Source organism: Tripterygium wilfordii, chromosome 7, assembly GCF_013401445.1.
Source record: "Tripterygium wilfordii isolate XIE 37 chromosome 7, ASM1340144v1, whole genome shotgun sequence".
In the NCBI taxonomy this organism is placed as follows: domain Eukaryota; kingdom Viridiplantae; phylum Streptophyta; class Magnoliopsida; order Celastrales; family Celastraceae; genus Tripterygium; species Tripterygium wilfordii.
In genome coordinates, this window is record NC_052238.1 from 15,253,266 (window position 1) to 15,276,788 (window position 23,523).

General features: G+C 36.9%; 3 protein-coding genes across 4 annotated transcripts; 2 read left to right on the forward strand and 1 right to left on the reverse strand.

The window, feature by feature from the left end:
* The first annotated feature begins 547 nt into the window (after positions 1–547).
* On the forward strand, positions 548–2,801 carry LOC120002119 (polyol transporter 5). The gene is made up of 3 exons (XM_038850719.1): positions 548–997; positions 1,079–1,425; positions 1,513–2,801. The coding sequence occupies exons 1-3, from the start codon at positions 847–849 to the stop codon at positions 2,611–2,613; spliced, it is 1,599 nt and encodes a 532-aa protein (XP_038706647.1). The 5' UTR covers positions 548–846; the 3' UTR covers positions 2,614–2,801.
* Positions 2,802–5,608: 2,807 nt separating this feature from the next.
* LOC120002430 (polyol transporter 5-like) lies at positions 5,609–7,865 on the forward strand. 2 transcript variants are annotated; one of them, XM_038851210.1, is made up of 3 exons: positions 5,609–5,982; positions 6,120–6,466; positions 6,549–7,865. In XM_038851210.1, exons 1-3 carry the CDS (start codon positions 5,901–5,903, stop codon positions 7,644–7,646), a joined length of 1,527 nt encoding a protein of 508 aa, XP_038707138.1. In that variant the 5' UTR covers positions 5,609–5,900; the 3' UTR covers positions 7,647–7,865. The 2 variants fall into 2 exon arrangements, with proteins under 2 accessions (XP_038707138.1, XP_038707137.1); XM_038851209.1 differs by having other exon boundaries at positions 5,610–6,038.
* An 803-nt stretch (positions 7,866–8,668) lies between these two features.
* LOC120002644 lies at positions 8,669–11,196 on the reverse strand. The gene is made up of 3 exons (XM_038851404.1): positions 11,056–11,196; positions 9,586–10,846; positions 8,669–9,496 (listed from the first exon to the last, which is right to left on the reverse strand). Exons 2-3 carry the CDS (start codon positions 10,834–10,836, stop codon positions 8,669–8,671), a joined length of 2,079 nt encoding a protein of 692 aa, XP_038707332.1. The 5' UTR covers positions 10,837–10,846; positions 11,056–11,196.
* Positions 11,197–23,523: the final 12,327 nt, after the last annotated feature.

The following is a 23,523-nucleotide window of genomic DNA, read 5'->3' on the forward strand; positions in this document are numbered from 1 at the left end:
CTTAATCTGTTGGACAATGAAAATTACAACTGCATGCTTGTGATAAAAATATACATGTGGTCTATTTATGTAACTTGTGCTTTGGTTTAAAGTCCTCCACATGATTGTGTACCAATCTGAAGTTCTTGTAAGGTAGGTTGCGTGGTAGGGTGAATCTTGGTATATGTAGGTTGAGTATATTTATCAAGATTCGATTTCGTATTCAAGATTATATTTACGATTGAACTGAGACATGTATTAGGATATGCTTTCTTTGAAATTTATCATACAAGTTGCTAAGAATAGAAACTTCACGGACAACACATATGATAGAGCAAGACAAACATAGTAATCAAAAGAAAATAGAAGGAAAGAAAAAGAGAATGAGTACTCAAAAAATATAATTATATTCTCATACTAAAAATAATCAACATTCATCAATAATACGCACCCCACCGCGAGGGCTCCGTCCCCGCACTCCCGGCCAATCTACTGACAGAGATGAACCAGTGATCTCACAAGTCACAAACGAGCTGTATAAATAATTCTTCTAATATGAGTCACTTTATCTAACATGTGTGTGGTTCCCACAGTAGGCAGAATCCTTGGATACTGAAAGTAAATGAAACTATAAAGAATTACGTAAAGCTAGCTAGAGCCCATCTGTTTTGGACTCAATGGTCCAAGGATGACGGAAGCATAGCCTTTTAAGTCTTTCATCCCTCTCTATTTAAAGCCAAAACCCCATGAACTGAAACTCCAAGGAAGGAGTAGCTGTTTTTCATCGTCACAGCCACTTGAGCCTTCAATTACAGTTAACTCTAATAACACGCACACTCTCCCTGTCTCTCTCGTCCAGAGACATCGATGGGTGCTGCAAATGCACAAACCGATGACGGTCCCAACCTACAAGCCAAAACACTTGCAGATTTCGACCCTCCGAAGAAACCAAAACGGAACAAGTATGCTCTTGCTTGTGCATCACTCGCTTCCATGACTTCAGTCCTCCTTGGTTATGGTCAGTTACCTGCTTTCTTAATCATCTTCACTCTTAACTAACTAGTTCGATTTTCAAACGAATTTCCTTTTTGTGTTACAGATATTGGAGTGATGAGTGGAGCGTGTATCTTCATCAAAGACGACCTCAAAATCAACGACACCCAAGTTGAAATCCTCGTTGGTATACTCAACTTGTACTCTCTACTTGGCTCCGCCGCCGCCGGTAGAACCTCCGACTGGATCGGTCGCCGGTACACCATAGTTATTGCCGGCGCTATCTTCTTCGTCGGAGCTCTCCTCATGGGGTTCGCCACGAACTACGCCTTCCTCATGGTCGGCCGCTTCGTCGCCGGAGTCGGAGTCGGCTACGCACTCATGATTGCCCCCGTCTACACCGCCGAGGTCTCTCCCGCTTCCACTCGCGGCTTCCTCACCTCATTTCCGGAGGTTCGTTATATAAAACTCCCTTTCAAGATCTGCCACGTCATCACACGCAAAATTCAAATTTTCACTTTTTTTTTGTTTAATATACAGGTTTTTATAAATAGTGGGATATTGCTTGGCTATGTATCCAATTACGCCTTCTCGAAACTGCCGACTAACCTGGGATGGCGATTCATGCTCGGCGTCGGTGCCATTCCGTCTGTTTTCATCGCCATAGGAGTGCTCGCCATGCCGGAGTCTCCGAGGTGGCTGGTGATGCAAGGACGACTCGGCGATGCAAAGCGAGTTCTCGACAAAACATCCGATTCACCAGAAGAAGCACAATTGAGATTAGCTGATATAAAAGAAGCAGCCGGTATTCCACAAGACCAAAACGACGACGTCGTGCAGGTCCAGAAGCGAAGTCACGGAGAAGATGTGTGGAAAGAATTGCTCCTCCGCCCTACCCCAGCCGTCCGTCACATCCTGATCGCAGGTGTCGGTATTCACTTCTTCCAACAAGCGTCTGGTATAGACGCGGTTGTACTGTATAGTCCCCGTATCTTCGAAAAAGCCGGTATCACATCGTCCGATACGAAGCTACTCTGCACTGTAGCCGTTGGATTCACCAAGACAATGTTCATCTTGGTCGCCACGTTCTTGCTTGATAAAATCGGACGGCGCCCGTTGCTTCTCAGCAGCGTCGGTGGGATGATTTTGTCGCTAGCAACGCTCGGGTTCAGCCTCACGATCATCGATCACAATAAAGAAAGAGTATTGTGGGCCGTCGGATTGGCTCTCGCAACGGTGTTATCGTACGTCTCGTTCTTCTCGATTGGGATGGGACCCATCACGTGGGTTTACAGTTCAGAGATATTCCCGTTGAAGCTACGCGCGCAAGGGACGAGTATGGGAGTGGCAGCGAATAGAGTGACGAGTGGGGTCCTGTCAATGACATTTATATCCTTGTATAAAGCGATATCGATTGGTGGGGCCTTCTTTCTGTTCGCGGGAATTGCAACGGTGGCTTGGTTCTTCTTCTTCTTCTGTTTGCCTGAAACGCAAGGGAGGACGCTTGAGGACATGGAAGGGTTGTTTGGTAAAATTGTGAAATGGAGACCTATTATCATGGACAAGAATAACAAGAACCAGACAATTAAGAAAGAAAATAACGGTCAGATTCAGTTTGGAAATAGGAATCAAGGAGGGTAGTTTGGTCAATTTATATGTTCACAATCACAAACGTTTAAGATATTGTAAAATGACCAGGGAAGGACCTTGAAGAGGTGGGACGATGGAGATAAATTTACAATTAGTGAGAGAATGAATATATATATTAAAGATATTGCAAAAACTCTCCTGTCTTCTTCTCTTCCTTCCGTATCTACTCTTTTATTATATGATTCAAGTGCACCAGGAAGTCTAGCTTATCACTGCTTATGTATATTATTAAGTAGCAAAACATCCAATTGATTTGAAAATGCAATTTGAGAGGCCGGATACTTGGACCGCCTCTCTCCCCAAGTACCTGATAAGTTGCAAGATGTTGATGTGGAGAGTTGAACTTGGATCCCTCAACGGGAGTAATTCATCTCCAGTCAACTCGCCCATCTCGGGTGGTTGGCATGACATTGTGTATTTGAGTTTTATTTTCATAAAATGAATTTTTGGGGTTTATACCTTTTTCAAAAAAAAATAATGTCATTATTAAAATTAAAACAAACCAATAAATCAATCTTGATATATTTATACTTACTATATATGAGGCATGATAAGTAATATTTATGTCATTTATGTATAAATTCTTGGCTCTATTTTTTTCCTTTAAAAAATTAGGGTTTGCATTTGGTCTAGTTTAACTTCTTTATATTGCAACAAATATATTATTATAGCTAGAACATTGATTCTTATCACTTATAAGTCCATATATATAATTGCAAATACCTGTCCAGTGTAGGCAAAACTGGGTAGGACGATTTGAACTAACTTGTTCCTAAAATATCTAGCACAAAAAGCAAAAGGTTTTTGTAAAGAGATGTGAATTGAAAGGGACTTGGTGTGTGTGTGTGTGTATATATATGCACTTTATAGACTATCATATTTAATGATTATTGTCGTGTAGACAATGTACATTTCGGTGCTTGCCGGATTCTTAAGAATATTGGAGTAAATATCTGTCGTCTGGAGCTTGCAAGTGAATTACCAATTCGTCCAATTTTTAATGTGAGGGATTTGTATCCATATTTTATTATAGAGACAATGATAAAAACTTATCGAGAAGCTATTGATGTTTTGGGTTCTTTGTACATGGTATGGATTCAACCTTCATGCGTATATGTAAACACCATTGAGATTGTATTGGCTCTTCATATATTTTGTTTCATTACAAGTGAAAAAGAATAATTTTCAAGTTGAAACATAGCATAGACATAAAACAGAGCTAAGTAACGCTCGGGTTCACCTCTATTATCTATATATAACAATGATGTGTTCCATTTACGATCATTGACACACAGAGGTGAAACCAACATTGAATATTAGGAGACAAATTTTTGTGCAGGATTTTTTTCAAGTTCTATATGTATCACTGTTAACATCGGATGAATTTTTTAGGTTATGCCATTCAATTTCGCAATTGCTGTTTCACAAGCTTCATATATATGTATGTATGTATATATGAAGCCATCGTTGTTGACCCGAAGACAAATTGTAAGGCCCTTTTGGATAATTGATTGAACCATATGCACGCATGCCTTACTACTTTGTATTTTTATCTTCACCTTTTTCTTTTTTCCTGCTTTCTCCCAGTGGACTTGCTTGATTATAAAAATTGAGGCTCCTGATTAACAATTGCAACTGGTGTCAGGGTTATTCACATGGTCGACACATGGATATATATTTACATAAATTTCTATGGTTGCAGGTGTGATGAACCGATGTTAAGCTCTATTTAAAAGACAAATTTGTATGTTATTATTCTCGATTACGAAAAAACACATGACTATCCATATGTACAATAATTGAAATTATATTGTTGATTAGGCAGGTGCTTAGTTCTAGTTCAAGCGGTTCAAGTATAATTCTAGCTCAATTGGTTATATCTCTGAACTTAGGGTGAATATTTGTTACTAAGGTCGGGAGTTCGAACCAAATGAAAGTATTTCCCTGGGTGTTTTTTGGTTGCGTGAGTTTTCTTCACACTTTCGTGGAGTGGTTAGGAGCCCATTTCACCCACATTGGCTTCAATCCAATCTTATCTGTTACCAACGTGATGAGAGTTATTATGACAATCCAAGATTTATGCCCGCGATTGGGTAGTTCTTTGATTTAAAAAAAAAAAACAAGAAGTGTAGTACTAATAATGAATTCATGATTAATTAATTTTATCAAACAACAGTGAAATTGGTAAGAATTAATCCTTTTTGTTTTGTCTTCCGAGTAAAAAGTGGGATTCCAAGGACAAATTTTTGTATCATGCACATATGCCCAAAGCTATCTACTAGATGTAACTTCAAGTAATTGCCTAAACTTGTTATGTGATAATGACTTACTTCAATTATTGTCACATGTATAAGAGTAGCTTCACAGAAGGAACCAGCCAGGCAACGTAATGGAATTGGCATGCAAAGACAAAAATCTCCATCAGTTGACATTTCTGAATATTGTGGGCCCTCTGAATCAACTTGTGATAAAATATACATGTGGATGTGGTCTATTTATGTAACATTTGCTTTGGTTTAAAGTCCTCCACATGATTGTGTACCGATCTGAAGCCCTCGTAAGGTAGGGTGCGTGGTAGGGTGAATCTTGGTATATATATGTAGGTTGGGTATACGTATCAAGATTCGATTTCGTATGCAAGATTATATTTACGATTGAACTGAGACATGTATCAGGATGCTCTCTTTGAAATTTATCATACAAGTTGTTAAGAATAAAACCTTCGTAGACAACACATATGATAGAGCAAAACAAACATAGTAATAGAAAGAAAATAGAGAGAAAGAAGAAGAGAATGGGTACTCAATAACTATAATTATATTCTCGTACTAAAAATAACCAACATTCATCAATAATACGTATCCTACCGCGAGGGCCCCGTCCCCGCACTCCCGGTCAATCCACTAACAGAGGATGAATCAGTGATCTTGTGATGTGTATAAGTAATTCTTCTAATATGAGTCACCTTATCTAACATATGGGTGGATCCCAGAATAGACAGAATCCTTGGATACTGAAAGTAAAGAAACTAAAGAATTACATAAAGCTAGATAGAGCTGATCTGTTTTGGACTCAATGGTCCAAGGATGACGGAAGCATAGCCTTTAAGTCTTTCATCCCTGTCTATTTAAGCCAAAACCCCATGAACTAAAACTCCAAGGAAGGAATAGCTGTTTTTCATCGCCACAGCCAGTACTTGAGCCTTCAATTACAGTGAACTCTAATAACACACTACTCTCTCTGTCTCTCTCGTCCAGAGAGATCGATGGGTGCTGCAAATGCACAAAACGATAACGGTCCCAACCTACAAGCCAAAACACTTGCAGATTTCGACCCTCCGAAGAAACCAAAACGAAACAAGTATGCTCTTGCTTATGCAACACTCGCTTCCATGACTTCAGTCCTCCTTGGTTATGGTCAGTTACCTGTTTTCGTAATCATCTTCATTCTTAACTAACTAGTTCGATTTTCAAACGAATTTCCTTTTTGTGTTACAGATATTGGAGTGATGAGTGGAGCGTGTATCTTCATCAAAGACGACCTCAAAATCAACGACACCCAAGTTGAAATCCTCGCTGGTGTACTCAACTTGTACTCTATACTTGGCTCCGCCGCCGCCGGTAGAACCTCCGACTGGATCGGCCGCCGGTACACCATAGTTATTGCCTGCGCTATCTGCTTCGTCGGAGCTCTCCTCATGGGGTTCGCCACGAACTACGCCTTCCTCATGGTTGGCCGCTTCGTCGCCGGAGTCGGAGTCGGCTACGCACTCATGATTGCCTCCGTCTACACCGCCGAGGTCTCTCCCGCTTCCATTCGCGGCTTCCTCACCTCATTTCCGGAGGTTGTTATGTGACTCCATTTGAAGATCTGCCACGTCATCACAAACAAAATTCAAATTTTCACCTTTTTTTTTTAATATACAGGTTTACATAAATACTGGGATATTGCTTGGCTATGTATCCAATTACGCCTTCTCGAAGCTGCCGACGAACCTGGGATGGCGATTCATGCTCGGCGTAGGTGCCATTCCGTCTGTTTTCATCGCCATAGGAGTGCTCGCCATGCCGGAGTCTCCGAGGTGGCTGGTGATGCAAGGACGACTCGGCGATGCAAAGCGAGTTCTCGACAAAACATCCGATACACCAGAAGAAGCACAATTGAGATTAGCTGATATAAAAGAAGCAGCCGGTATTCCACAAGACCAAAACGACGACGTCGTACAAGTCCAGAAGCGAAGTCATGGAGAAGACGTGTGGAAAGAATTGCTCCTCCGCCCTACCCCAGCCGTCCGTCACATCCTGATCGCAGGTTTCGGTATTCACTTCTTCCAACAAGCGTCTGGTATAGACGCGGTTGTACTGTATAGTCCCCGTATCTTCGAAAAATCCGGTATCACATCGTCCGATACGAAGCTACTCTGCACCGTAGCCGTTGGATTGACCAAGACAATGTTCATCTTGGTAGCCACGTTCTTGCTTGATAAAATCGGACGGCGCCCGTTGCTTCTCAGCAGCGTCGGTGGGATGATTTTGTCGCTAGCAACGCTCGGGTTCAGCCTCACGATCATCGATCACAATAAAGAAAGAGTATTGTGGGCCGTCGGATTGGCTCTCGCAACGGTGTTATCCTTCGTCTCGTTCTTCTCGATTGGGATGGGACCCATCACGGGCGTTTACAATTCAGAGATTTTCCCGTTGAAGCTACGCGCGCAAGGGACGAGTATGGGAGTGGCAGTGAATAGAGTGACGAGTGGGGTCCTGTCAATGACATTTATATCCTTGTATAAAGCGATATCGATTGGTGGGGCCTTCTTTCTGTTCGCGGGAATTGCAACGGTGGCTTGGTTCTTCTTCTTCTTCTGTTTGCCTGAAACGCAGGGGAGGACGCTTGAGGACATGGAAGGGTTGTTTGGTAAAATTGTAAAATGGAGACCTATTATCATGGACAAGAATAACAAGAACCAGACAATTAAGAAAGAAAATAACGGTCAGATTCAGTTTGGAAAAAGGAATCGAGGGTAGTTTGGTCAATTTATATGTTCACAATCACAAACGTTTTAAGATATTGTAAAATGACAGGGGAAGGACCTTGAAGAGGTGGGACGATGAAGATAAATTGACAATTAGTGAGAGAATGAATATATATATTAAAGATATTGCAAAAACTCTCCTGTCTTCTTCTCTTCCTTCTGTATCTACTCTTTTATTATATGATTCAAGTGCACCAGCAAGTTTAGCTTATGTATATTATTAAGTAGCAAAACATCCAATTGATTTGGAAATGCAATTTGAGAGGCCGGATATTTGGACCACCCCTCTCCCCAAATATTTGATAAGTTGCAGGATATTGACGTGGAGAGTTGAACTTAGATCGCTCAACGGGAGTAATTCATCTCCAGTCAACTCGCCCGTCTCGGTGGTTGGCATGATATTGTGTATTTGAGTTTTAGGACGATAGTCCAGTGTTAAGGTTGTCATAACAGACTCTTAATCTCAAACATGCTATGTGTGATGTCTTACACATAGCCATGCATTAAAAATTGTTGTTTCAAAGTTTGCATTAATTCTTTCTTTGTTTGTTTGTTGAATGCTGCTTGTACAACTTATATCCTTCTCCTGCTTTCATGTCTATGGCATGATAACACAAAACTATTCCTACATAACCCTTAATTAAAGTGGACAGTTTATGTCAGGCAAAATTAAACTTTTCGTCCCTCAACTATACCTCAGGTTTCAGTTTCGTCCCTAAACTATTTTTTTTACCTATTTCATCCCTCAACTATGAATAAGTACCCCGTCTGTCCTCAAAGTGAGAAAGACGAAGGAAAATTCCATCGTGGCACCTAAGTGGCAAATCGGAAAAATCTGATGTGTCCAACTATGCCCACTATGAACGATATGTCCCTGAACTACTAGATTAGTCTACTATTTGTCCTTGAACTTTGTTAAAAGTGATTGTTTTGTCCCTACTGTTTGGCAATTGCTACAGATATTACATCCATAACTCAAACAAACATAAAACATAATATAAAGAGTAACACTCATTATGGGTGGTAGAATGTCATCATGGGTTGTTTTAGGCCATCTATCTGGTCCATTGTCTTTTGACATGTAGGTGGTAGAATGTCATCATGGGTTGTTTTAGGCCATCTATCTGGTCCTTCAGTTGGATATATGATGAAAGAGTAACACTCATTATATGCTTCTCTTTTGAAACATTGAGGCACAAACTCCTCAAGTTTCCTTCTTCTACTATATATGCAACTCACTGCGTGCCTGCAAGGTATTCCAGTTAATTCCCATTTTCTGCAGCTGCAATACAACACATCCAAGTCTACCACAAATTTCTCCTGCATGCATAACACTTCAAATTTCAAATCTCCAGCCCATTTTGGCAGCCATTTACCAGATTCTTTATGCTCAATTTCTAGTCTCTTCTTTATCTTTGGAAGGATAGTTCCTTGGTACCTATTGATCTTGATCCTATTCTCCGCCCATCGTGTCATGAAATATCCTTTTATCTCATCGAGCATCGTAGCTATAGGCTTCTCTCTAAATTGCAAAATAGTGGAATTGAATGTTTCTGACATGTTGTTCAATAATGTATCACATTTTGCATATCCACTAAAGTGAGACTTACACCACAATCTAGGGTCGATTGCATTCAATTCAGCATGTGCCATAGGATTCAACCTCTCAATTTCTTGCATTTCTCTCTCCCATGCTTCTCTGTAAGTGGCTCTGGCTGCTTTCCACATGAGCTCTTTCAACTGTAATCCAGGAAACCTCTTAGAAATGTTATTGTACATATGGCGTACACAAAATCTGTGGTCATGTTGTCCTTCCAATGCTTCCAAAACATGCACCAGACCCTAATAAGAATAAACAAACAAATGGTTAATTCAAGCACTTGCATATGACATTCAGTAACATTTAAAATTGTATAGAACCCTAAACGTACCTTTTGCCTATCACTGATGAATGTAAGCCTTCCTTTGGAGCCTATATCTTCCAACAACATCTTAATAAACCAGTCCCATGTCTCAGTGTTCTCCACTCTCACAACGGCTATTGCAATTGGAAGCATCCCATCATTAGGATCTCTCCCAATTGCTGCTAAAAGTTGGCCACCATACATTCCTTTTAAAAAACAACCATCTAGACCCACTATTGGTCTGCATGCTACCAAGAATGCTTTCTTACATCCATCCAGACACATGTACAACCTATCAAATTTTGGAAGGATATTTCTAGATGGTGTAGGACTCTCCAACTCCATTGCATACTCAGGTGGCCTATCAATTATCAACCCACATGTACTGCCAGGATTAGACCTCAAAATCTCTGCACAAAAGTCATGAAGCCTCTTGTATTGTTCTGAATAACTCCCATGTACTACCTCCAAAGCTTTCTTCCTTGCTCTTGAAGCCACTGTCTTGCTAATTTCAATTGTGTATTTGTCTCTCACCTTTTGTATAATCTCTACTAACTTCATCTTTGGGTTTCTTCTCATCTTGTCCACCAACCTATTAGCAAGCCATTTAGAGTTCAACATCTTATTTTCATTAGTCCGCTCACATACATGTTCACCCACAACAGTCTTAAGCTCCCAGGTATCCACCCCTCGAAGCTTTGAACAAAATAACAAGAATTTACAGCCATCAACACAAGCAACCCTAGCTCTAACATTGTCAAACTTCAACCACTTTAGCTGCCATCCACCTTGAATTGCATACGTCGCGACTGCATCCTTAAAGATATCTCTGGATGGAAATCTAATTCCCGGATGCCACTTGAATTTGTCCATGTGCTTCACTGACTTGAACAAAGGATTGACTTCTCTTGGGACCCCTTCATCCTCTTCTTCTGTAGAACCATCATAACTTCGAAGCGAGTCTGATTCATATTCTGCGTCACTAAAGGCTGCATCATTATTGGGCCTCAAATATAAGTCTTCATTTGATGGCTGCCCACTTGGGTCACTCTCAATTCCACCATCTGTGTATTGCAAGAACAAGTCATCGTCCATATCGTCCTCATCACTGTTATCAAACCTAATATTCATAACGCTATCATCACTATCAGATTTTGTGCCCCCCTCACTATCATTGTCAACATCAACCTCAACCTCTTCCCTAATATTTTGTGCTCTAACATCATCACTACATGACACACTAGAAGACTTCCTCCTTGAAGCACGTGGCTTCACCATTGCACACTACCTATACAAACATTTCATAAATATAGATGAACATATGGCAAAAACAGTTCAAATCAATTCGAAAATCCCTACAAATTGGAACCCATACAAAAATCCCTTATAACCCCATACGAAATGGAACCCATACGAAGTGAAAATGAAAGGAGAAAGTAAATCGAAAGGTAGGAGGAACCAAGAACATCAAAACCCATTTGAACCATAGAATCGTACCTTTGAATGACGAAGGAAGTTGTAGTTGAGAGGGACGTCGCTTCGTGTGTGCTGGAAAGGCAGGTTTATGGGAGATAGATTGATGCTTGCAAAGAAGAACTGGTTTGGTACAAAGAGGAAGAAGATGCAGAGGTGTTCGCATACGGCTCGTGCAAATGGAGATTTAGGGATTTAGTATTCTTTATTTTTTTGAGCTTTGACGTATACAGCTCGTGCAAATGGGGATTTTTAAGAATTTAATATTCTTTATTTTTTTGAGCTTTGACACACGTGTATTCCCTTGCCTAGGTGGCATCTGACACAAGATGCCAACATGTACAAATAATGCCAACTTGTATGCCAAATCAGATTTTTGGGTTGCCGGAATAACTTTGAGGACAGACGGGGTACTTATTCATAGTTGAAGGATGAAATAGGTAAAAAAAATAGTTTAGGGACGAAACTGAAACCTGAGGTATAGTTGAGGGACGAAAAGTTTAATTTTGCCGTTTATGTCAACTAACCACTCCAAAATCAAAGTAGCCGTTTTTATAGTTGTCTTAATTTTGGGGGGGGTTACATTTTTTTTAACAACTTCAAATATGGCCCGTGGGCCAGACTTGTCTGACACGGGCCAGGAATCCAGACCCATCCCGTGAATACCTCTAAGAAGTTGATAAGTTTTTCTCTTCCTCACAATGTGTTAAGGTGCAGCTGGAATCAACTCACAAGTCAATGTCAGCTTACATCTCTATACAAGTGGGTTGCATGCCACCTCAGCCGTACAAGCAGTTGATGTTATGTTAAATACGTATTTGTTAGTGAACTTGTGATGTATGTGTTAGTGAACGTGTGGTGTTGTGTTGTGTTGTTTTGTGGATATATGTCATGTTGTTAGTAGTTTTCTTCATTTAGTGAGAGAGTAGCTTGGAGGTGGATGTTGTTAGTAGTTTTCTTCACTTACGTGTTCTTCCTGTTGTGTAAGTTATTTTCAAGCCACATCTCATGCTTGAGATGATGGTAGTTATTTGTAAAACGTTTATATGTTTGTGATGGGGAATAAAGAAGTTATTCAGTAAAAAACAAACAAACTATAAGTTTGTTCTAGGAGGCTGGTTACCCTCGTGGTGACAAATAAGCTATTTTAATTGCTCAATCATTAGTAAACACAACAATTACTCCACAAAAAGGGATCTAGATTCCCTAAACAAACCTATCACTCGATCAATGTCGCAATCACGTGACAACATGGTGATGGGGCTTCAAAAGCACGTAACAACATGGCAAGTGTGTTCATTAGTGATCGAGAAGTTGTTTTAATGAATGCTTTGAAGATTGTTTTCCCAACTGCAAAAAACCTTCTATGTAGGGTTCACATTTCCAGGAATGTGCGCGCTCACAAACTGCATTGGTTTGTTCAGTCTGAAATTTGAATTTGATGACTTCATGACTGCATTTGCAAGTGTTATGCACTCTTAATACAGTGGCTGAGTATGAGCAGAATCTTATCAAGATGCATGAAAGGTTCAAAGGGTATCCTAAAGCATTGAGCTATGTTAATGAATCATGGCTGAACAAGTACAAAACATATTTTGTTTCTACTTATATCGATCAGTTTTTCCACATAGACAACACAACCACCGATAGAGTGGAGGGTAGTCATTCAAAATTGAAGAAATACTTGTCAACATCAGTGGGGGGATTTGTGCAAAGTTTCACACGCATACATTTATTGCTTCAAGGTCAAGTTATTGACATCAAGGCTTCTTTTTAAGACAGTCTCACTAGGGTGCCACTTAGGTTTAGGACATGGATGTATAAGGACTTAGTGAATGTTGTGTCCAATGCTGCTCTAGAGAAGATTGAGTCTGAATTTACTTCTATTGGCAGCTTAGGTATTTAGCATGATGTATGTACACATAGATCATCAATGTGTCTTGGTTTGCCATGTGCTCACTTGCTCACACATTATCACCAAGAAGGTCGTAGCATTCCACTGAAGGATGTGCACAAAAATTGTGCATAACACCATTCATTGACGGTGGGAAAGATGAGGTTACAATTAATATGGAGATGGACATCGTTTGGTCCACATTTGCAGCTCCCCACAATACCTCAGAAAATGGAGATAAAGAGGCAACTTTAGTGCATAGGTCAGGCTAGTAGCACATCAGTGTTGGAGCCAAAACAGAAGGTGAATGTGAGAGGTAGAAAGAAAGGGCAGAGGATTTTTAAAGGTAGCATGGCAGATGATAAATCAACCAGGAGGGAACTTGTCGATAGGAATAGTATGCTAAAGGCCAATATTTTATGTAATATTCAAACTCGATTTATTTATTTGAATAAAAAATATTTAGCATTTAAAATGAGAAAAGACATATTGGCATCAATGTTTTTTATTCTATATGGTATATGAATTGGTGTGTAGAGTCTAAACTTGCACACGGAAGATCAATTCATAAGTTCCTACCGAATATAAGTAAGCGACCACAGCTAAGACGGAATTGGACAAACCGTTGGCTTGGTTGTGGTATAGTATTCAATATACCTATCTTGGTTACGGAGAGCGGCAAAGCTTGAACTTACTATACCAGTACAGTTGGAGTGTATTGATCAGGACTACTTGTGAGTCAATTTTCCCAGTCTGATTATATGGAAAATTGTACACTCACACAGATGTTATAGAATTGTTTATATTCTTAATTTATTAAAGATTATTGATACATGTGCATTTAATGTACAAGACTTTGATTTACTAAAGGGTGAGGTCTTTTTGTACAGGCCAACAAACACCAAGTGAGTTGGGTCACCACATTAATGGTACGATGGAAAATAATCTGTTAATAAAATTCACGTCCAATTATGGATTGATGATACCCTCTTGAGAATGCTTATAGGATTTGAGATTGTGTCAAAACCTTGCAGGTGGATTTTGATTAATCCGACACATTCAAATAAGTTAAGCGGTAAGATCAAAGAAATATTTAAATATGTCAATTAAATATTATATGTCAGTGGCATATTTAATTGACGGGTATCTGTAACTTAACATGAGGAATTTATGAACAAGTATAACGAAAGGCTCAAATTTAATTTGAGATAAAACGGGGAGCACAATTATAATATTTTAGTGGAATATATTATAATTTATGAATTATAATTATGTCCATGGGTTTGGGCTGATAATTAAATTCATAGGAAGCCCATGTTTTATTTTTCCTAGTTGGTCCCCATTGTAGCCCAGAAGCCCAATACTAGAAGATACAGGAAAACCAAAACGGACCGGAATTAGGAGAGGGAGAGGCTTAGGGTGTGTTTGGAAATCGTTTTGGTTTTTTGCTTTCAAAAACTGATTTTAAGATTAGATTTTGAAAACAATTTTAAGAAATAATGATGAAAACAAAATTCATTTGGTAGAGGATTTTGCATGGAGAAAGAGGAAAGATGAAAGAGAAAACAGAAAAGAATTTTACAAAACTTCAAATAACAGTTTTGGTTTTTTAGTTTTTAAAAATCAAAAACAGTTTTCAATTTTACAAAATAGTTTCTAAAAATACCCAACCAAACGAATTTTCAATCTCATTTGAATTTTTAAAAACAGAAAATAGTTTTGAAAACTATAACCAAACAGGCTCTTAGGGGCCGGCCCACCATGGGAGAAAACCCTAGGTGTGGGCGAACCCTATAAATACACACATAGTGTGTGTTTTGACAACACAAGTTTTGAGACACCAGTAGGCCTCTCTACTCTCTAATCGTTTCCACTAGTTTTGGTTTGTGTTCTTCAAGTTCTTGGAGAAAAGAGACCACCCTCTCAATCCAAGTTTGGGAATTGGTGCATACGGTGGAAGATCCGCAGGTTTGAGCTTAGTATCAAAATCGCTGACTCTATCCTTCGTTCCTGATTATTAGAGATCAAATCAGAGAGATCTCAAGGTATATAATCTACTTGCAATTAATTGATATATGGTTTATGCTATGATGATTAGTATTTGATAAGAAATTTTTGAAACTTGTCTAGCTATCGTTTATGTCTATGAGGTCCTTATACGCTTCCGCGAGTTGCATGTTTCCAACACCTTTTGCATTTGAGCATGCATTAGATGGACATGTTTTTGAAGATGTTCAACCAACTCAGCCATCACAATGTTCAACTAAAAGTGTGCAGAAGGAGAAGCAGGACTAAGAAACACAGACTAAATCAGCTCATTTGGCAACAGAAGCAAAATCATCTCCATTGGCAGTAGATGCAAAATCAACTCCATTGGCCCCACCACAAAGAAAAAAACAGAAGTTAGTTCCCAAGTTAAGAGTATATAGGACAAGGGGGCAAACACTGCTAATTGGGTTACACAATTTCCTAATTTTTTCCATCCTTACATATCTAACATTATAGATGTACCAGGGGATGGACATTATGGATTCAGAGTTGTGGCATCTTTCTATGGTTGGGACAAAGATGGTTGGAAGATTGTGAGAAAAGATCTTGCATTCGAGTTACACAAGTATGAAGAACTTTATAATGAAGTTTTATCACCATTTTCCAGCACAACTGAATTGCCTTTGAGTTTGGATTACTATGATGAGTTTGTGGATAGTAAGCACTGGATGATCATGTCATATATGGGGAACGTTATATCATCATGTTACAATGTTGTAGTTTTGTTGATTTCAAAGGAACAATGTCTATCATTTTTCCCTCTACGGGGAGATGCACCATTGGATGACAAGCAGAGTATGTTGGTATTAGGCTATATCAACGGATCGCACTTTTTAAGGATGGAGCTTCTGCCAGATTGTCCAATACCTCCAGTGTCCAAAATGTGGACTGATCATCACGATTTCAATGTAGCAGGATGGGTGGACTTGTTTTCTTCAAGAATAGACAGGTTCAAGAAGCTCAATTCTATCAACATGTGTAATATGGCTACTGTTGAGTTCATAGATTGATTATGAGATGTATATCTTAGTTCTAAGTTATGAAACTCACTTTTATGTATGTTGGTTGCTGATTGTTGGACTTTGGTTGTTTAAGTCAGGTTAAGACATAGGCTATCATGCTCTGTTTCTGAGTTTTCTAGCATTTTGGGGTGTGTTTGGTTTTTTTTTAAAAAAATATCAAAATGGGGTGTATTCAGACTAGATCATATTTTAATGGGCTTTTTTAATTTTGGAGTGTGAATGAGAAAATGGGCAGATAGTCCCCACCATATATAATTGCAAATACCTGTCCAGTGTAGGCAAAACTGGGTAGAACGATTTGAACTAACTTGTTCCTAAAATATCTAGCAAAAAAAAGCAAAATTTTTTTGTAAGAATGCCAAAATTGATGTGAACTTGAAAGGGACTTGGTGTGTGTGTGTGTGTGTATATATATATATATATATATATGCACTTTAGAGTATCCTATTTAATGATTATATATTGTCGTGTAGACAATGTACATTTTGGTGCTTGCCGGATTCTTAAGAATATTGGAGTAAATGTCTGTCGTCTGGAGCTGGCAAGTGAATTGCCAATTCGTCCAACTTTTGATGTGAGTGATTTGTATCCATATTATATTATAGAGACAATGATAAAAAATACTTATCCAGAAGCTATTGATGTGTTTGGGTTCTTTGAACATGGTATGGATTCAACCTCCATGCGTATATGTAAACACCATTGAGATTGTATTGGCTCTTGATGTATTTTGTTTCATTACAAGTGAAAAAGAATAATTTCCAAGTTGAAACATAGCATAGACTTAAAACAGATCAACTAAATAACGCTCAGGTTCACCACTATTCTCTATATATAACAATGACGTGTTCCACTTAGGATCATTGACACACAGAGGTGGAACCAACATTGGATATTGGGGGGCAAATCTTTGTGTGGGAGTCTAGGGGCAGCGCCCTTGGAATTTTTTTCGAGTTCTATATGTTTCGCTTCTTAACATTGGATGATTTTTTTTATGTTATGCCATTCAATTTCGCAATTGCTGCTCGACAAGCTTCAAACATGAAAATGTACTCTCTGTGATTGCAGCTACCACAAGTAAAATTGATGCTAGTATTGTTAGTCTATACACAAGCGAATACAAAAAGTTATAACTTGCAGCAACAATTTTCTCTGAAAATCGACACTCTCATGAATTCCTGTAAGTACATAGTTATTTTTTACAAATTTTTTCTTACCTTATCAAATGACTATCGATTAATCATTAAAAAAATTTAGGACTGGGGGGCGGCGGCCACCAAATCGCAACAGAAACCCTATTAATCAATCCTAATATATATGGGAGAAAAATTAAGCACACTTAAGATCACAACAATAAGCTAGCACAGCTAGCTTGCATATATATGGATTTAGCCGATCAAGAGAAATATATAATTTGGGCGGGTAGAGGGCGAGTCCAATACGTGAAAGCAATGTCTTAACTTACACTATGGATCCAATGAATCTGCAAAAAAAAAAAATATTAAAATACAGAGGACCATTTTTAAAAAAATTAGGATATTAGATAATATATATATATATATATATGTATATATATTTATGTATGTATATGCTAACAGAACTCAGAAGAGCTGGTCAGATAATTTAAAAAACCATTATTTTTGTGCATTATATGCAATTATGCATTTGATTCTCGTCATCCCAGAACTTACGTTACGGTGTCGTATTATGACGTGATGGGTTCACATTATGAGAGTTTGAATGTTCAAAGGTTGATATCACAAAAACAATCTCTCTGAGTCCAAACTTGAACTATTTAAGTCAAATTTAGTTGGATTGTGTGATGACCTTTCTTGTATAAGAAACAAGAACTTCAACGATGACACCATTCCTTTGAAAACTTTCTACTAAGGGCTAAATAGTCTAAGTTTCGACTCATATGAGTCAAGATAATATTTATTCTCTAAGAAATTCAAAGTATACAAGCAATCGGTAGACTTTCAATCTAACGCACGCATAGAATCCAAAGATTGGTAATTATGAAATAGATCAAGATTAAAACAATTTTTGTGATTAATAAATTGTGCCTATGGGGCCAAACTGGATGGACTCAAGAAGTTTTGAGTTTGATTCTCATTGGGAGCTAGCAATCACGAGCTGGGTTTTCATTCTACTTACTCTGCCAATAGGTGTAAAACTTACGTGCGCGAGGGTTTAACGGCATGATTTCCGGTTCATATTGGATGTTTAAAATGATAAGTTTGTATGTTATTGTTGTGGATTAAAAAATAATAATAAATTGTGTACCAGAGCAATAATCTGTTTGGAACACATTTTTTATCAACGTTTATACTACTTGTTAGTATAAATGTTGGTTGTCATCCAAACAATAATTTCTGGGCACATATTCCTATAAATTTTTGAGTAGCATTTATGTGACTTCTCAAATGCTACAAATTTGTAAAATTTTACCAAAATTTCACCAGCTTTTCTCTATTTTGTCCCCATCAATTTATGCTTATTCTATTTATACCCTCATATGTCGTTATTAGATAAATTGAGAAATTCCAATTTGATATGTAGGGATATTAATAGTTGTATCATATTAATTTATTATTATATTAATTTTATGTTAATTTATTATATTAATTTTATAAATTAATTTTTATATTTGGATACAACTAATATTTCTCTATTAAAAATAATACCCTGCACGTAATTTATTACAATATGCTACACAGAATAAATGTTACCAGTAAAAATTCAACCAAACACTATCAAAGCATTCAAGCAGCATATCTACTACTAAAATTATCCAACATTTCTGTTACCACCATTTCTTCTGACATATCTGCTACATTGAAAATACTTTACCAAACTAGACCTTCATATGGGAAAGATTACTTTTCATGACAGAGGGACAAAATTTAGTTAAGCTCTAGATTAAGAATGCAAAAAAGAAGACAAAAAATAAACAATAATATAAGGTCAGAAAAGTACGTAGGGTGTATCAATAGATGACTAATTATGAATTCATGATTAATTAATTTGATCAAACAACAGTGAAATTGGTAAGAATTAATCCTTCTTGTTTTGTCTTGGGAGTAAAAACAATATATAAAGATATTGCAAAAACTCTCCTGTCGTCTTCTCTTCCTCATGTATCTACTCTTTTGTTATATGATTCAAGTGCACCAGCAAGTCTAGCTTATGTATATTAATTATTACGTAGTAAAACACCCAATTGATTTGGAAATGCAATTTGAGAGGCTGGATACTTGGACCGCCCTCTCCCCAAGTACATGATAAGTCGCAAGATGTTGATGTGGAGAGTTGAGCTTAGATCCCTCAACGAGAGTAATTCATCTCCAGCAAACTCGTCCGCATCGGGTGGTTGGCATGACATTGTGTATTTGAGTTTTAGGACGATAGTTCAGTGTTAAGGTTGTCATAACAGACTTCATCTCAAACATGCTATTTGTGTTGTCTTACACATAGCCATGCATTAAAAATTGTTCTTTTAAAGTTTGCATTAATTCTTTCTTTCTTTCTTTGTTGAATACTGCTTGTACAACTTATATCCTTCTCCTGCTTTCATGTCTATGGCATGATAACACTAAACTATTCCTACATAACCCTTAAGTAAAGTGGACAGTTTATGTCAACTAACCATTCCAAAATCAAAGTAGCCGTTGTTATATCTGTTTTAATTTAGGGGGGGGCATTTTTTTTAACAACTCAAAATATATGGCCCACGTCTGTCACGGGCCATGAATCCATACCCATCCCGTGAATATATATAGGCTCCTGCTTTCATGTCATCGGTAAGATGTGGGATTTAATATCTTATTTATAAGAACAAACATATGCCCTAATCACAAATAAAGTCAAATAAGGTCTTTTCCTAAACTTGACTGAGTTGGGACTAGTTCACTTGCTTGGACCTAAGGAGAAACAAATCTGTGCGAACCTAATGTATCCACGAGAACTTGATAACCCAAAATGGATAATGTTGTTGGTGTGTATGAGAGTGTAGATTTATAACACTTCCCACATATATAATTTTTTCCACATATATAATTGCATTCAAGTTGTAGGATGGTCCAGCACTTTAGCAGTACTGTGGCAAACTCTTTGAAAATTACCCAATTAGTCTTTATCCTCATTCATGAACACAGAACGCTGTGGTTGCATGCAGAAGGACTCAAATCAATGCTAATTAGTAGTAAAACATTGGAAGCTCTGTCTAGGAATATTGAACGCCATTCTCAGTTTCTCACTGCACACTTTCCAGGAAACAAAATTAATTAGCCACCACAAGACTCCTCAGTTACCCAAACTTTTCTTATATAAATTAAAGCACACTAGAAAGAGTAGACTCACAGCACTCAACAAATTTTAGAGGAAAAGGAAAATGGGTAAGCCTGGAAGCAGCTCTGGGAAATCAACAGGAGGAAATGGTGGTACTGGTAATGGAGGTGGCAAGTCTTCCAACGCAGGCACAGCACCTCCTGCTGCGGGTGCTCGTTCGGGGAGTGGTGGTGCGAGGGAGTCGATGAAAGCTCCTGGTGCTGGGAATGGCACTCGCATAGATAGAGCTGTCTTTGAGAGTGACCCTGCCTGCTATTTCCGCAGCCTGCGTGATTAGTTTGTTAACAATAAGCATAAATAAAACTAGACTGGAATAATTAAGAATGTCATGCTCTGCTACTCTCTTCTGTTATTAGATATGATAATGAATGAATGATAATCTTATACTATATATATCTCTATCATCGCAAATCCATTTGTTTGTATACATCTTCAAGAGCAAACATAATATGCATATATATATATATATACAGCTATATATACTTATATCAAAATGAGATGAAATCATTAGTTCTTCAAAATTCAACTACTTCAACATTATTGTTTGTCACAGACTATATGTAACTAACATTTCCGATGAGAAAGATGGGATTTATCTGCCGCAGTCGGAAAAAAAAACTGATTAAGGCTAACCAACATTAAACCTAGAAAAAAGAAATTGGAATTCACTTGATGTGGAGAAAACGCTCTCAAATTTTAATTAATTTCTTAAAAAATAAAAGATAATGAGGCTTAGAGGCGACCACAATCCTAAATGAAATGAAAAACGCGAAACGCAAAATTATATATATAAAAAAGGATAATGAGCCTTCGAGGCAAATATAACTCTAAATGAAATGAAAAACACAAAACGTAAAATTATAAAAATGTTCAAAAATCCTAAATGGCAATTGACAATCACATTGAAACAAGTCTCTCGATCAAGTTTTGTACAATTCGGATAACATGATTTTTCAATCCTACTAACGAATTTGTTTGTGATTAATTTACCACTAGTCCTATATCAATACCAAGCAAGGAGATGCATTAACTTGGTTGAAGAATGAAAGTTGATTAGAAGCCATGGCAGAGACCAATTTAATGAGGAGGTGCATATCATATATGGCAGCCAACACAAGAATATATAGAGATGATGTGAAAGTAAATAGTACATATTTGAAATATATATATATATATATATATATGTATATAATATTCATTAAAAAGAAGAGTTGTAGAGGATGCGAGCCGTCTCCTTCTACCTCCTCACGTATTTTAAAATTTTGAACAACTATTTACATGTATTTGTCCATTAAAATCCTCCTGAAGCTTCTTTCTAAACATCAAAGAACCCTCTCCTACCAAGTAAAAGCAATAATTCGACTCTAATCCGATAAAAAGATCACTTCATAACACCTTTCTGATATATCAATTTCTCTCTTTCTACAAAGAGACCAATACCTTTCCTTGTTAAATCATCTTATCCTTCAAAAAATATATTCTAATTTCCTTTACTAGCCTTCTATGAAAAAAAAAACTCATATGCTGTAAAAAATAATTAAGACCAAATTAAGGAAAACAAATTACAAGATACATATATAATTGATTCAAATTATTTAAGTTTATAAGGATAATGATTATTTAATAATCTAATTATCCATACTCACCTCTTTAATTATAGGAACTTCTGTAACTTTCTGTTTGTGAATTAATTTACAGAAGTCTTGTAATTAACATGGTGAAGTTAAAAAAAAAGAATATAACAAAGGAGATGCTTTATTATATTAATTGGATCCGAGGGTTTCGCAATATGTTGAGAATATGATAGTTTACAATTTTAATCTTATAGTTGGGAGATGTGATACATCACACCACGCTTACTTTTTTTCACTTTTAAAACTTGCATAATTTTAAAACTCGCCTGATTTTTTCTCTATGATATTTTTTTTTTCGGATTCTGATTCGATATAAGTTTTTCCCAGTAAAATTCTCTAGCCTTAATTTGTGGATATTCTAATATTGATACAACATTTATAAGTTTTCACCACCAATAATGTATTTCTATCCAGTTGACAACCAATAGAATACTTTCATATTGGTTTAATAGTACTTTTATTTTAGTAAACATAACAATAAGAAATAAAATAGCAGCCAATAGAAGAAGAAAAGGAGAGAAATTAACCTTAAGTAGGAATTGATCCCATAACCAATCAGAAAACAAATTGAATTATGTAGCTTTCGGAAAATCATTTTCAAGGTTATTCCATAACACATGTAATATGATTTGCATCTCGCAAACAACCAACCTTACCTTTGTAATTTGTATTGCAGGAGCAACACAAGAAAATATTTTCTTTTTTGAGCACGCATGCAATCATCTCAACAACTAAGAGAAAATATGGTTTGAACAGCACCAATGGAATATGGGTATTATCTGAATTCATGTGATTTATTTATTAATAAAATAAAAATGTCTTCTTTTTTTTCCTCAGTTGATATGGATAATGTAGGCCAGCAATTGGAGGTTGGTTTATTTGGGTTATCCTTGTTCTCTATATATGCGGTATTATCTCCTATTTGAAAAAAAAAATTATATAATTTTGAAGTGTCAGTTATCTAATTTTATATGTATTTGAAGTTAGTGTTGGTTATTAGAATCTTTTTGAATATATCTCTAAATACGGTATTATCTCCTATTTTAAAAAAAAATTATATAATTTTGAAGTGTTAGTTATCTAATTTTATTTGTATTTGAATTAGTGTTGGTTATCAGAATCTTTTTGAATATATCTCAAACATTTATGAGTTGATTAGATATCAAAATTTTTTATTTTAATTAAGAAGAAGCTATGAGTAGTTTGGATATGGTTTGAATTCTTCAATATAAATATTACACGCTTTAATAATTGATATTTAAAATTTTAAAAAGGTTTAAGAAATATGTAAAGGTTGAATTTCGAAAAACAACTATTACAACTACAATTATTATATTTTGAAATTTCAAAATTTTCATATTACTTAAAATGATATTCAAATAGGGATAAAGTAATAAGGTTAATAACTAAAGTATAATTAAAGATTAAAATTTCAAAAATATATTTTGTTGATAATGATTTTATATGGGTAAGATAGTAGGTATATATCCAGATATCATATGATCTGGAATTGAGAAATATACCCAATGGTTTATTAATATTA

Excerpts from the sequence above, each read along its gene's own strand:
- LOC120002119 (XM_038850719.1), top strand. The coding sequence starts at position 847 with ATGGGTGCTGCAAATGCACAAACCGATGACGGTCCCAACCTACAAGCC. Across the intron at positions 998-1,078 it reads TTCAGTCCTCCTTGGTTATG|ATATTGGAGTGATGAGTGGA; the intron begins GTCAGTTACCTG and ends TTTGTGTTACAG. Across the intron at positions 1,426-1,512 it reads TCCTCACCTCATTTCCGGAG|GTTTTTATAAATAGTGGGAT; the intron begins GTTCGTTATATA and ends TTTAATATACAG.
- LOC120002430 (XM_038851209.1), top strand. The coding sequence starts at position 5,888 with ATGGGTGCTGCAAATGCACAAAACGATAACGGTCCCAACCTACAAGCC. Across the intron at positions 6,039-6,119 it reads TTCAGTCCTCCTTGGTTATG|ATATTGGAGTGATGAGTGGA; the intron begins GTCAGTTACCTG and ends TTTGTGTTACAG. Across the intron at positions 6,467-6,548 it reads TCCTCACCTCATTTCCGGAG|GTTTACATAAATACTGGGAT; the intron begins GTTGTTATGTGA and ends TTTAATATACAG.
- LOC120002644 (XM_038851404.1), bottom strand. The coding sequence starts at position 10,836 with ATGGTGAAGCCACGTGCTTCAAGGAGGAAGTCTTCTAGTGTGTCATGT. Across the intron at positions 9,497-9,585 it reads TCATCAGTGATAGGCAAAAG|GGTCTGGTGCATGTTTTGGA; the intron begins GTACGTTTAGGG and ends TATTCTTATTAG.